General features: G+C 42.6%; 1 protein-coding gene across 3 annotated transcripts; it reads left to right on the top strand.

The window, feature by feature from the left end:
- The first annotated feature begins 1851 nt into the window (after window positions 1–1851).
- LOC110505470 (spidroin-1) lies at window positions 1852–10951 on the top strand. Of its 3 annotated transcripts, none has more exons than XM_021584706.2 (10): window positions 1852–2003; window positions 2605–3146; window positions 5349–5393; window positions 5840–5935; window positions 7705–7749; window positions 7948–8109; window positions 8279–8413; window positions 8489–8641; window positions 8972–9103; window positions 9195–10951. In XM_021584706.2, the coding sequence occupies exons 2-10, from the start codon at window positions 2693–2695 to the stop codon at window positions 9314–9316; spliced, it is 1344 nt and encodes a 447-aa protein (XP_021440381.2). In that variant the 5' UTR covers window positions 1852–2003; window positions 2605–2692; the 3' UTR covers window positions 9317–10951. The 3 variants fall into 3 exon arrangements, with proteins under 3 accessions (XP_021440381.2, XP_036818855.1, XP_021440382.2); XM_021584707.2 differs by having other exon boundaries at window positions 1917–2192; XM_036962960.1 differs by lacking the exon at window positions 5840–5935.
- Window positions 10952–13852: the final 2901 nt, after the last annotated feature.

Below are 13852 nucleotides of genomic sequence, written 5' to 3'. Positions count from 1 at the left end.
AGTGACAGAACACTGAGCCAATCATGGTGCAACTAGAGAAGCTTGCCAACCCCTGCGCTCTATATTTTCTGCTGGCTGCCCCTCCATCACAGAAAGCACTGTGCTAAGCTGAAACACCTGCATTTTGAAGCTGCCTTACTCAGAAAGGCAAAATAGAGATGGTCTGTATGCTGCTTTATTAACCCAATAAATTATTTTTTTTACATTGTTTGCACACTGATATGTGACACGAGTGTATCTCAGTGCAAGAGGTGTCACTCCAGTCCCTGGTTCAAATCCAGGCTGCATCACATCTGGCTGAGATTTGGAGTCCCATAGGACCAAATTCAGTTTTGAGATCTACCAGTGTCATTGGCGTAGGGTTAGCTGGACATTTCTGACTGTTCTGTTCAAGGCAACTGGGAACTTGCAACTCATAATTCCAAGTCGGAAATTCAGGCATCTTACTCGAGCTTAGACTTTCTAACCTAAAGATCACTGATGTCACTATTTGACTCTATTTTTTTATGAGTTCTACGTTGTCTAGAACGCACCATTGGAACTGTGACAACGGGCAGCCTATCCCCGCTAGGCTTGATGGGATATGTAGTGATTTTGGCAACACAGACAGGTAAGGTATGTACACATTTTTGTACCCTTAACAATTTTTAAACTGACTATTGCATTTGTTGATTTAAATCGGACTTCATTCATATAATGAGGAATCCAGGAATGTCACACGTTATTGACACATGAAAACTAGAGAAAATAGCAACTCTACAAAACGCAATGACTACCTTGAGGGCTCCCGAGTTGCTCAGCGGTCTAAGGCACTGCATCTCAGTGCTAGAGGCGTCACTACAGACCCCGGTTAGATTCCAGGATGTATCACAACCGGGAGTGGTTGGAAGTTTCATAGGGCAGCGCACAATTGGCCCAGCATTGTTAGGGTTTGGCCGAGGTATGCCGTGATTGTGAATAAGAACTTGTTCTTAACTGACTTGCCTAGTTAAATAAATGTTTTTTTAAATGAATGGCTAAATTACTTGTGGAATCAAAGAAAGGTTCCACAGAGCTCCTCCTCACCACTCTACTGGGAACTCGGGAAAAATTTGCTTCACTGGGATTTTTGTTGTTGTTGAAAGGTCATCCAACTTGGCATTCCAAGTCGGAAACTCTGGCATCTTTCTAGAGCTTAGACTTTCCTACCTGAAGATCACTGATGTCATGATTTTTTTCAGTTCCCAGTTGTCTTGAAAGCACCACTTGTCAAGGATGTATCAGTGCAATATTGGCACGCAACATTTTGTTAGGGACCAAAGGAACAAGTACAACTTGAATTTGTAGGTTTAAAATGTCCCTCTCGTGGCCAGGGTTGACCTATTTTAAGAAATGCTGTTGGTTGGTGGATTTAACGTCTAAATTCTTTCACAGGCTGATGGAGAAGTTGTGTCAAGATATATTTAGTAGGCTACCACCTTTTGAGGTTAACATAGGGCTAACTTGTGCCATGTTATCTTATGGGACCTGAGGTGCGTTCAGTTCGCTTGAACATTTGCTACATTCCCGTACGATTTGTACTGAATGACACGTTTCCGCAAAAAAATTAGAACAGTTTGAGGTACATTTTACGCGTTTGGTGGGTGTGGCCTGAAGCAATGAGTGACGTTTAACTTTAAATTGTTGCTTATGTTTGCAAGTACGGATCTCAGATCTCTTAGTTATATCCAACGTTATTAATGAACAACACATGTTTTTCTTGACCAAAAGCGACACAATCCCATTGCCTTCCAGTCAAAAAAACACACTAACCACTTTGTCTGCATTGGGTCTTATTTCACCCAGGACAGTGTGCAGAGTTGTTTCTCTCGCTTCACACATGTCACTCTGGCTGTGAGCCAACACTCACTTCCCAGAAATGAGTACTGGGCGGAGATCTCGTTCCTGAAGCTGGAAAGTGAAACTGAGAAAACCATTTAGAATGCGTGATCCTGCTTGTAGCTGGAAGGTTAACATTATCACAGGTTTGTAAAATTACTTTCATCATTATAACCTATGTGTGCTATTACCTCGACCAATCGGATGGCACGCATGTAGGGTGGTCGGCAAAAGAATGAATGAGAATTGAGTACAGATTATTATTATAACTTTCTCAAAAAAGGGGTGACGACGAATTAAAAAAACAGAAAAAGTTTGAATACCACTGACTTAAGGTAATGTATGTGTGTGCAAAAATACCTATCATTTGGAGCTTACTTGTGTTTACTTAGTGTTTTCAATATTAAAGTTAGTCATTTGTAATTTAGGGGTGTACTTTCAATATTCAACTACATCATCTGTTATAGATGTTGTTTCTAGATCCGATGTGGGCATTCGTTTTTCGATGCGTGGTGATTTGCTTTTACAGTAGACGCGTTATGTTTCAACGTTCCATGTGACCTTTTGTTATTAGATGTGTTCAGCATTCAAGATCTGTTGTCATCATTTTACATTTGAATTGTGTCACAATAATGTTCCAAATACAGTACTTTCCTTTACCTCTATAGAGTGCACTTTGCCCCGCCTTTTGAAATGTGTGTGTAATGAGAGAGTCAAATGCTGTAACTTTTCTCCCACTCTTTGCAGTTTGCATCTAAATTTCACCCGAAGTTGCACCAACCCTGACTGAGAATTTGACTGAAGCCCAAAGCGGTTAAACCCAAAGCAAACGAAGATGGCACCAGAATTAAACTTGTCTCCACCAACCAAATTTCTGCTGGTACCCGGTGAGCCGCAGGCGCCTTGGAATGACTGGATAGAATATTTTGAGTTGTACATAAGAGGCTCGCCAGAGGAAGAGAAGATAGCACTGTTAAACATTTACCTTGGGAAGGAGGGACTGCGCATCTTAAATACTTTGACAACGATTGAAACATATGCAGCAATGATTGATGCCCTCAATGCTTACTTCAGCAATGCTCAGGAGCCTCGGGACTGTCAGGAGCCTCAGGACTGTCAGGAGCCGCAAGACTGTCATGAGCCTCAAGTCTGTCAGGAGCCTCAAGACTGTCAGGAGCCTCAAGACTGTCAGGAGCCTCAAGACTGTCAGGAGCCTCAAGACTGTCAGGAGCCTCAAGACTGTCAGGAGCCTCAGGACCCGGATGATTCACAAAGAATCAAACAGAACAGTGAGTCAAACAGAACTTCCCAAAACTTTCACAATTCTGATCATCAAAATGTGAGCACCATATTCAACATTTGTACTAATAGCAACATGCACCCATAATGTTTAAAGTTCATAAATACTTATGAAAACATTTAATAGTTGGCCAGGTAGTGTTAAGTACACAACACTTTGGAATTTACCAAAACATAACATAATGTGTTGAATCCAGGTCACAGCAACATGTCTGTATCCATCCAAGTATTATCTCACTGAGATAAAGCCCACCAAACTCACAAAGCCAACTCCATGACACTCATAGGTGTTATTCAGTAGTATTAAGTATGACTAGCAATCCTGGAAAATATCCATGATAATGTGTTTTGTGTCATGGATATTTTCCAGGTAGTAAATGTAGGGTTTCTATTAGGATAGATGTGAGGCTCTAGTGCACAATGTAATGATATCTTGGGAATATATGAAGGTTGGACTGGAGGAGGGGTGGGCAAACTTTATTGGCTCGAGGGCCACATCGGGATTTTGAAATTCAACGGAGGGCCACATTTTTTGGGGGACCAATTTGTGGGGGCTTCCCGAGTGGCGCAGCGGTCTAAGGCACTGCATCACTGTTCTTGAGGTGTCACTACAGACCGGGGTTTGATCCCAGGCTGTGTCACAGCTGGCCGTGATTGGGAGACCCATGAGGCGGTGCACAATTGTCCCAGCGTCATCCGGGTTAGGAGAGAGTTTGGCAGGCCGAGATTTTCTTGTCCCATCGCGCTCTAGCAATCCTGTGGCGAGCCGGGTGCATGCACGCTGACATGGTCGCCAGGTGTACGGTGTTTTCTCCGACACATTGGTGCGGCTGGCCTCCTGGTTAAGCGGGCATTGTGTCAAGAAGCAGTGCGGGTTGTGTTTCGAAGGACGCACAGCTCTCCACCTTCACTTTTCCAGAGTCCATCCGGGAGTTGCAGCGATGGGACAAGACTAACTACTGTCGTGGAAATATTCAGTCAATCATATTTCTCAAATACCGGAGCCTGTGAGTTCAAATGGACATTTATTACAACATAATAAAAGCCGAGCTGGTTCATGAAATCAAGTCACTTTCACTCTTGGTACATACTTCTTATACATTTTTCCTCGTTAAGTCACACTCATAGTAACTCCTCTTAATGACTCATCCCCTCTGGCATTTAGCCACCATTAGCTTATCGCCTTATTCATTTTAGTTTGGTTTCATATTAGGGCATGGAAACTGTAGAGCCACACCTATAGTTCAAAAAAATGTCACCTTAAGACCGGTGCATGCATGTAGGACCACAGCAGCAGTCCTTGGCACTTTACAGAAATAGGCAGACATGTCATCCTGCCAACTCCTCTGAAAGGGTTAGGGTTAGGGTTAGGGATCTGGAAAAAACCCAAGAGGTGTAACCATAGCAACAGTACATATTAGGCCATACCACAGTTAAAGAAACAACCAGTCTTGTCCACTCCCCAGACAGGTGCATGTCTAATGGTGTCTAATGACATAGAGCACTAGTTTTGCTGACTATCCTGAAATGTATAATGGCCACACATGTTCTGAAAAATTCTCAATACTACCAATTGGATACCACGAAATTGGGGAGAAAAAAGGGCTAGAAAAAATATACGTTTTGCGAGCCGTACTTTTCCCCCCTTGGATTAGAGGATGGTTTATGAGTCAAATGCACCCTATTAACCTTTCAAATCCCAAATAGTGAGTAGCTAGTTTACTATCGATCACGATTGTCGTCAGGGAAATGACCGGACCAAGGTGCAGCGTGGTGAGCGTACATTTATTTTTATTAAAAATGTTGCCAAAAAAACCAAGAAAAACCACGACCGTGAAGGTTACTAGGGCTATACGGGCCACTAACAAAGTAAACTACCCACAACTAAGGTGGAAAAACAGGCTGCCTAAGTATGATTCCCAGTCAGAGACAATGATAGACAGCTGTCCCTGATTGAGAACCATACCAAATCATAGAAACAGAAAACATAGAAATAAAGAAACTAGTCACACCCTGGCCTAACCAAAATAGAGAATAAAAGCCTCTCTATGGCCAGGGCGTGACACTATCAACAAATTACAATAGGTTAGGTTACTGTTGTGAATAACAAGTTGACTTACTGGCTAACACATACAGTATCTTTATCAACAAGCAGGATATCATAAAAGAGCAATATTTTATTTTCTAATTAGGAAAAAGGATGATCATTACAGGAGCAGCAGCAACAATGGGTGCAGGTAAGATAATCTGTTTAGTCTTTCTATTTTAGTATTTCTATTTGATGCAATAACTCCACTTATATGATTGATCTGTATTATATTTGTTGATTTTTGCAAAAAAACAACCCTTTCTGGTCAAAATCCATTGTAAACATACTTTTGATAAGTTAAAACAATGTAAATGGAACAATAATTGCCAGAAAAAAGAAACACAATATAAATGGCACAATAATTGTCAGTATAGGAAAAGGAATCTCTAGTCTATGCTCTGAACATTATTGGTTAAGCCCTTTCTAGGTGTTACCTTCAAATAATTTCACAGTTGTGTTCCTACTTTCTTTTGTCATTTAGGACTAAGTCATTCACATTATAGTGATACCATTGTCAAACCTCCTATAACAGGGAGCCATGTATGTTTTTGGTTGTTTGCTCGTTGCATGCTCTTGTCTGCTGGGCCTTCACAGTTGCAGCAGTGGTGGGGGCACCAGTAGCCCTGGGAGTGGCAGGTTTGACTACTGTTGGGGTTGCTGCTGGAGCAACTGCAGGGGGCGCCGCAATAGGTAAAATCAAAGAAAGCTTTAATGGCATGATGGAATAAAGGAAGCCAATGGTAGTGTTTGTGATTATACTGTTTAGATCATATGACTTATTGAGTAGAATTTATCATTGATGATTGACTTAGTCGTTTTCTTCTTTGCTCTTATAATGTAAGGATGTGTATCCTGTGTGTATCCATTTTGGGTCACCCATGTTCTTTGAAACTATTACCCCACTGAGCCAAAACCCACTAAAGTCCCAAAGCCACCTCCATGACACTCATAGGTTTAAGTGGTATTCCGCATGACCAGAAGTCCTTCAAAATATCTATGATGATGCATCAAAAAGCATAATCATAGATTTTTCCCAGGAAGTAAATATAGTATTTTTATTAGGATAGCTATGAGGCTTTCGTATGCAGTGTATATAATTACATTTTGGGACTATATGAAGGGTGGACTGACGGGCTAGAACATTTTTCTTTTTTAAAATCACATTTATTTTTCAATCAAATTGATTTATAAAGCCCTTTTTACATCAGCCGATGTCACAAAGTGCAATACAGAAACCCAGCCTAAAACCCCAAACAACAAGCAATGCCAATTTAGAAGCACGGTGGCTAGGAAAAACTCCCTAGAAAGGCAGGAAACTAGGAAGAAACCTAGAGAGGAACCAGGCTCTAAGGGGTGGCCAGTCCTCTTCTGGCTGTGCCGGGTGGAGATTATAACAGTACATGGCCAAGATGTTCAAATGTTCATAGATGACCAGCAGGGGCAAATAATAATAATCACAGTGGTTGTGGAGGGTGCAACAGGTCGGCACCTCAGGAGTACATGTCAGTTGGCTTTTCTTTTTTTTTTTTCTTTTTTTTAAATTTGACTCCTTTTTCTCCCCAATTTCGTGGTATCCAATTGTTGTAGTAGCTACTATCTTGTCTCATCGCTACAACTCCCGTACGGGCTCGGGAGAGACGAAGGTTGAAAGTCATGCGTCCTCCGATACACAACCTAACCAAGCCGCACTGCTTCTTAACACAGCACGCATCCAACCCGGAAGCCAGCCGCACCAATGCGCCGGAGGAAACACCGTGCACCTGGCCACCTTGGTTAGCGCACACTGCGCCCAGCCCGCCACAGGAGTCGCTGGTGCGCGATGAGACAAGGACACCCCTACCGACCAAGCCCTCCCTAACCCGGGCGACGCTAGGCCAATTGTGCGTCGCCCCACGGACCTCCCGGTCGCGGCCGGTTACGACAGAGCCTGGGCGCGAACCCAGGGACTCTGATGGCACGTCAGTTGGCTTTTCATAGCCGATCATTCAGTAGAGAGAGAGAGAGAGAGAGAGAGTTAAAAACAGCAGGTCTGGGACAAGGTAGCCCTTCCGGTGAGCAGGTCAGGGTTCCATTGCCACAGGCAGAACAATTGAAACTAGAGCAGCAGCAGGTGGACTGGGGACAGCAAGGAATCATCAGGGCAGGTAGTCCTGAGGCATGGTCCTAGGGCTCAGGTCCTCAGAGAGAAGAAAAAGAGTTAGAGGGAGCATAATTAAAATCACACAGGACACCGGGATAAGACAGGATAAATACTCCAGATAAACTGTAACAGACTGATCCTAGCCCCTGACACACAAACAATTGCAGCATAAAGCCCTTTAACCTTTTGAATCCAAAATGGTGAGCACCTAGTTTACAATCAACAACCAAGGTTACTCTGATGGATTGGGTGAATTACAAGTTCAGTTGCCATAAAAGGAAGTTATCGTAAAATAAGCAATATTTTCTTTACCGTTTAGGAACGGGTACAATTGCTGCAGCAGCAACAGCAACAGTGGGAGCAGGTGAGATAATTTATTTAGTCAGCATGAATTCAAATGATCAATTACCAGCTTCAAATAATTTTACAGATGTATTACTACTTTGTTTTGTTGTTTAGGCCAAACATTCACATGACAGTCATACTATTGTCAACCTCCTATAACACGAGGCCAGGTATGTTTCTAGTTGCTTGCTCAAGTGTTTCTGCTGGGCCTTCATAGTTGCGGCAGTGGCAATGGCACCAGTTGTCCTAGGAGCGATAGGATTCACTGCTGGTGGGATTGCTGCTGGATCATATGCTGCAAGCATGATGTCTGCAGCGGCCGTGGTAAATGGAGGTGGGGTAGCAGCAGGAGGTCTTGTTGCTGCTCTACAGACGGCAGGTAAATACGAAGAATCCTACAATCTTTTGATGAAATAAAGATAGCCAATGTTGGTGTTTGTGATGTCATAAATTACTAAATCATATGACTATATATTTTATCATTGATGTTTGGATTTATTTTTATTTTTTATGTGGGACAGTGACAGATGTGTATGTGGTCAACCTAGGTGCTGCAGGGCTTTCAGGAGCGGCTACAGCAGCGGTGGGAGGTGCTGGAGCTGCGATTAGTGGAGCCTTGGGATGGGTGGCCGCAGGAGCAGGGTTCTCAGGAGCGGCAGCAGCTACTACAGCAGCTACGGCAGGTGTGTGAGTGGCAGTGTAATGTAAGCAAGTTTGTTTCTCATATATGGGATAGTGACGTGTGTGGTCTTCTCTAGGTGCTGCAGGGCTCTCTGCAACGGCTACAGCAGCCGCGGGAGGTGTTGGAGCAGCAGTTGGGGGAACAGCAGGATGGCTGGCCTCAAGGACTTGGACACCTGAAAAGGAGGAAGGAAAGGAGACAGAAGCAACTACAGCAGCTGCTGCAGGAGGTTTGTCAGATTCATTTATCATTGATAAATTGGTCATGTAAGTCAAATTAATGTTTGTCCTCTAGAGCTAAGGACTGTATAGGCTAAGGCTGGTTCATGTAGGTAAGCTACCACTATGGGGCAGTAGTCAAAGTGCAAGCAGTAGTTGTCACTTTATTGCATACATGAAAGGACAAGGTACTTTTGGTAGGTAAGGTAAACGCTTGATCAGGTGTGGTGAGTTGCTGGGACGGGGTGAGGCCAGAAGGTAATTGGGATAGGAGCCATGATCCTTCACAACAGTATGTTTGTATCGTATGTGGGACAGCGATGTGTGTGGTCTTCCTCTAGGTGCTGCAGGGCGTTCAGGAGAGTCTACAGAGGCTGTGGGAGGTGTTAGAGCAGCAGTTGTTGGAGCGTCTGAAGGGGAGGGAGGAGTCGAGGAGAGAGAGCTTTCAGGAACGACTACAGCAGCTGCAGAAGGTGTGTGGGGAGTCATTTATCATTTTAATTGGTAATGTAAGGATATTTGTGTCTCGTATGTGGAACAGCGATGTGTGTTGTCTTCATCTAGGTGCTGCAGGGCTTTCAGGAGAGGCTACAGAGGCTGTGGGAGGTGTTAGAGCAGCAGTTGGTGGAGCGGCAGGATGGCTGTTCTCAACAATCAGGACGTCTAAAAAGGAGGGAGGAGAGTAAAGAGGGAAGAGAAGAGATCCCGGAAGAGGGCCTTAAAAAAAAAAAAAAACATATTGATACTGCAACATTCATGAAAGTGTTTTGAAAGATTTCATAATGGTGTTATGAGTGCATGTGTATACCCCCTTTGGTGTTGCCAAACATACATATATATCCACTCAACATGTGGTTAGAGCGTTGGGCCAGTAACCGAGCGGTTGCTGGATCGAATCCCCAAAAGAAGTCGTTCTGCCGGTGAGCAAGGTAGTTAACCCAGTTCCCCGGGCGCCAAAGACGTGGATGTTGATTTAGGCAGCCCCCCTGCACCTCTCTGATTCAGAGGGGTTGGGTTAAAAGCGGAAGACACATTTCAGTTGAAGGTATTCAGTTGTACAACCTACTAGATATCCCCCTTTCCCCTTTACAAACAGACGCATGCACATCCACTCAGAGGAACACATAGGCATGTGACACACATACTTTCAAAATAAAACTCTATTGTATACTGGAAAAAGTGTTTTGTTAGTTGTCACCGTAACAGCCCTATGACATACCAAACACAGAGCCGGTGTGTAAAGCACTTTGCAGGTGTGGTTCCCTTGCGCATTCTGGATAAATGCAATTTAATCACTGAAAACCCTGACCAACAGATTTTGCAGTGTTCTCATTCAATAGGGTTTTCAGATTATTTATCTAAAGCCATCCTTTTTAAATTTGGTGTAAAGTACCTTTAATTCAAATTTTCTCAACAGACTCACTGTACTATATGGAAAGAATTTTCAGAATATTAGAGATCAATGAAATAATCCCATTTAAATATACGCATAATCGTCTCCTTTCAGCACCAATTTAAAAATACTCTGATCCTGTGTACTGTATTATTTAGGGTTTGGAAATAATTGATAAAAAAAAAAAGGTTTGGAAAGCCTTTACACACGGACTGCATTGGTGAATAAAAAATAGTGGTTTGATTGATCCTGAAATTTGACAAATTTCATTTTTCAACCCATGAGAAAAGTGTACAACAGGGGTTGAACAGGAGTCCTATAAATCTACCCTAATACTGTCACTAATTACAGATGACAACGGTCCAGTAGTCGTAAACCGTGCGCCAGACTCCAGGTTTTATACTGCTAGGTATGGTCTGCGTTCCATAAAGATTGAAATAGGCTACATGCCCTTAATGATTGCACAACATGTAATACGTCAGCGTAATATGATCCACTATTGCTAGCAATACTAAAGAACAACCACACAAACGTGACAGAGGAAAGATTTAACAATGGAATTATGAGTGGCGTCTTTAGGCCTAGGTTTCCGGGGCTTCATCCCAAGAGGTTTTTGTTCCAGAAAGAAAGTGTGTTTTTCTGACTAAACCACATCTTTTGACAGTAACGCAGTGTCCCACTTTGGACTGAAGCTGAACTTTACAATATTATATTTAACCCTGTTTAAAATGAACAATGTTGAGGTGGTAGAACTGACCGAATGAAATGAATTGTAGACATATTATAACCTATTCCATTCTACAGGTTAACGTGCTTGGATCATGTCTGTTATTTCCATATAGGCTATGTAAATACCTGCAAGTTAGCATTTCATTGCACTGTGTACTACATGTGTATATGACGTAAACAAACTTGAAGTTTTTTTCCACCTTACTAGCTCTGTGCTTAATATTAGGAATGTTGAGATATAAATATAGTAGGCCTAGCCTATAAAAAGCTGATGGGATCTTCCTCTTTTTAATAGAAGCCATATCATGCAATTGCATAGCCTACAGAAATGTTGTGCAACATGAGCTCATGGGCTCTCATTAGGTGTTTGATTAGATTTTCAACATGAGCTCATGGGCTCTCATTAGGTGTTTAATTAGATTTCCGATCACATTTGCAGTGATGTCAGAGTGATTAGCGGGACAATAGAGTGCTGAGTACCAGGTAGTTAGCAAGTTTGGTAGGCTACTAATGACCATCAGCAACATCAGAGCTTGGAGAAGCCTAATTACCATGACTAAACGGTCAAGTGGAATTTGACTGCCTTCATTACTCGTGACCGCTGGTGTGGCGGTAATATGGTCACCGTAACAGCCCTAATCCTGCACATTTTTTATTTTACCCCCTTTTCTCCCCAATTTCGTGGTATCCAATTGTTAATAGTTACTATCTTGTCTCATCGCTACAACTCCCGTACGGGCTCAGGAGAGACGAAGGTCGAAAGCCATGCGTCCTCCGAAACACAACCCAACCAAGCCGCACTGCTTCTTAACACAGCGCGCATCCAACCCGGAAGCCAGCAGCACCAATGTGTCGGAGGAAACACCATGCACCTGGCGACCTGGTTAGCGTGCACTGCGCCTGGCCCGCCACAGGAGTCGCTAGTGCACGATGAGACAAGGATATCTCTACCGGCCAAACCCTCCCTAACCCGGACGACGCTAGCCCAATTGTGCGTTGCCCCATGGACCTCCCGGTCGTGGCCGGCTGCGACAGAGCCTGGGCTTGAACCCAGAGTCTCTGGAATCCTGCAAATTTTCAAGTTAAAAGTCTCCATTCTCTAATACTCCTTAGTTGAGTTTACTTCACATTTCGGTCACTAATATAATGGATTTTCCAGTGCAAGTCTAGATAGCACTAGCTGTATTATGCCTACAACAGTGAAGTTTCAGTCCGCTAGGTGTTGGTCTCTACAGCATGGGCATATCTCTGGGTGACGTGGACATCTCCATGCATGCACCTTCTCAAAATATGACTAATTCAATATTGCACCATCCCATTCTCTGGGCTCTGTCTGCAATCATAACCAGTAGTATATACCAGGAATAACTAAACATAGTTAAGTGTTTGGTGAATCTATGAAATATGTATGACCACTGGAGTCTTTACTACTCAAAATATTTTTTTATAGAACATTTAGACATTTATTTCATCACTCAAAATCTTGCCAAAGCATATTCTGTTTGAGGGATTAATATGAATTTAAAATAATTTGACACCATTTATATGAATCAGGTCATGAACATATGGACTTTGAAATGAACAAGGGAGAGGTTAAATGTAGGCTAAGTCTGGCATAAGCATGCAGCCATAGAGTCCTACGATCGTAACGATACATACGTTCAAGCTTTTGGCAGCTACTGTATCTGTCTCCATACCAGATAGCTGCCAAATGGTTGAACATACTGTAGGTATCATTAGGATTCCGCAAGACACCAGTACTAAAAATGATAGCCTAAATTGCAATGCCTACAAGTTGAAGGCCTATTTGTTTATTTGGATAGGCCTAAATTAAACATTGAATTATTAAAGTAATAGGCTTAAGAACTTTGGAGAATTTAGATGATTTTGAATACACACTTGGATTTCAATAAACAAATGGATAAGACTGTTCTATTCTCTTTGATTTAGTTCCTATTGCAACTCAGACAAATTACAGAATGGATGACATACTGACTGACTGAACTGAATGAAGGATGAATTAAATATTAAAGTACGTTAGAATGATGAGTTGCACGCATCATGCATGCTCTGCACTTTATTTGGCTAGTAGTCAAATAGGCCTACATTTGAGTATATATGATTGCATGCCTTCAGAAGGGCATCTTCTGAGGCTGAGGGGTGGCTTTACTCAAATTATTACCTAAAAATTATCAATTGAAAGTGTGGGTTCACAGCTCCAATCCAGATGTGTTGTTCATTACTGAGACGTGGTTAAGACGTGGTTATGTTGAACACTGATATTAACCTTTTAGGTTATAACGTTTTTCGGCAAGACAGATCTTCCCAAGGTGGTGGAGTGGCAATCTTTACCAAGGAACACCATCAGTGCTCGGTTGTCTCCACCAAGTCTGTCCCCAAACAATTTGATTTGCTGGTTTTAAGCATTAAACTTTCAAATAGCTCTTTGTTGACTGTTGCTGGGTGTTATTGTCCTCCATCAGCACCGGCCTGTACCCTACCTGCCCTAAGCTCTCTCCTGGTCCCTTACATTAAGTCTGAATTTGTCAAGCTAGATGACCTAAACTGGGACATACTTAAACCACCTGACCAAGTCCTAAAGCAATGGGACTCCCTAAATCTTTCTCAGATTATTACCAATCCAACCACACACATCCCTGAGTCGCTGCTCTTTTCAGTTCGCTGCAGCTAGTGACTGGAACGAGCTGCAAAAAACACTCAAAGTTTTATCTCCATCTCTTCATTCAAAGACTCAATCATGGACACTCTTACTGACAGTTGTGGCTGCTTCACGTGATGTATTGTTTTCTCTACCTTCTTGCCTTTGTGCTGTTGTCTGTGCCCAATAATGTTTATACCATGTTTTGTGCTGCTACCATGTTGTGCTGTTCCCATGTTGTGTTGCTACCATGTTGTTGTCATGTGGTGTTGCTACCATGCTGTGTTGTCATGTGTTGCTGCCATGTTATGTAGTGTTGTGGTCTCTCTCTTGTCGTGATGAGTTTTGTCCTATTTAAAAAAATTTTAAAAAACAAGTCCCCATCCCAAAAGGAGGACTTTTGGTAGGACGTTATTGTAAATAAGAATTTGTTCTTAACTG

This window comes from Oncorhynchus mykiss, chromosome 25 (assembly GCF_013265735.2).
Source record: "Oncorhynchus mykiss isolate Arlee chromosome 25, USDA_OmykA_1.1, whole genome shotgun sequence".
NCBI classification, from domain to species: domain Eukaryota; kingdom Metazoa; phylum Chordata; class Actinopteri; order Salmoniformes; family Salmonidae; genus Oncorhynchus; species Oncorhynchus mykiss.
This window is presented reverse-complemented; position numbering and strand designations above follow the sequence as displayed.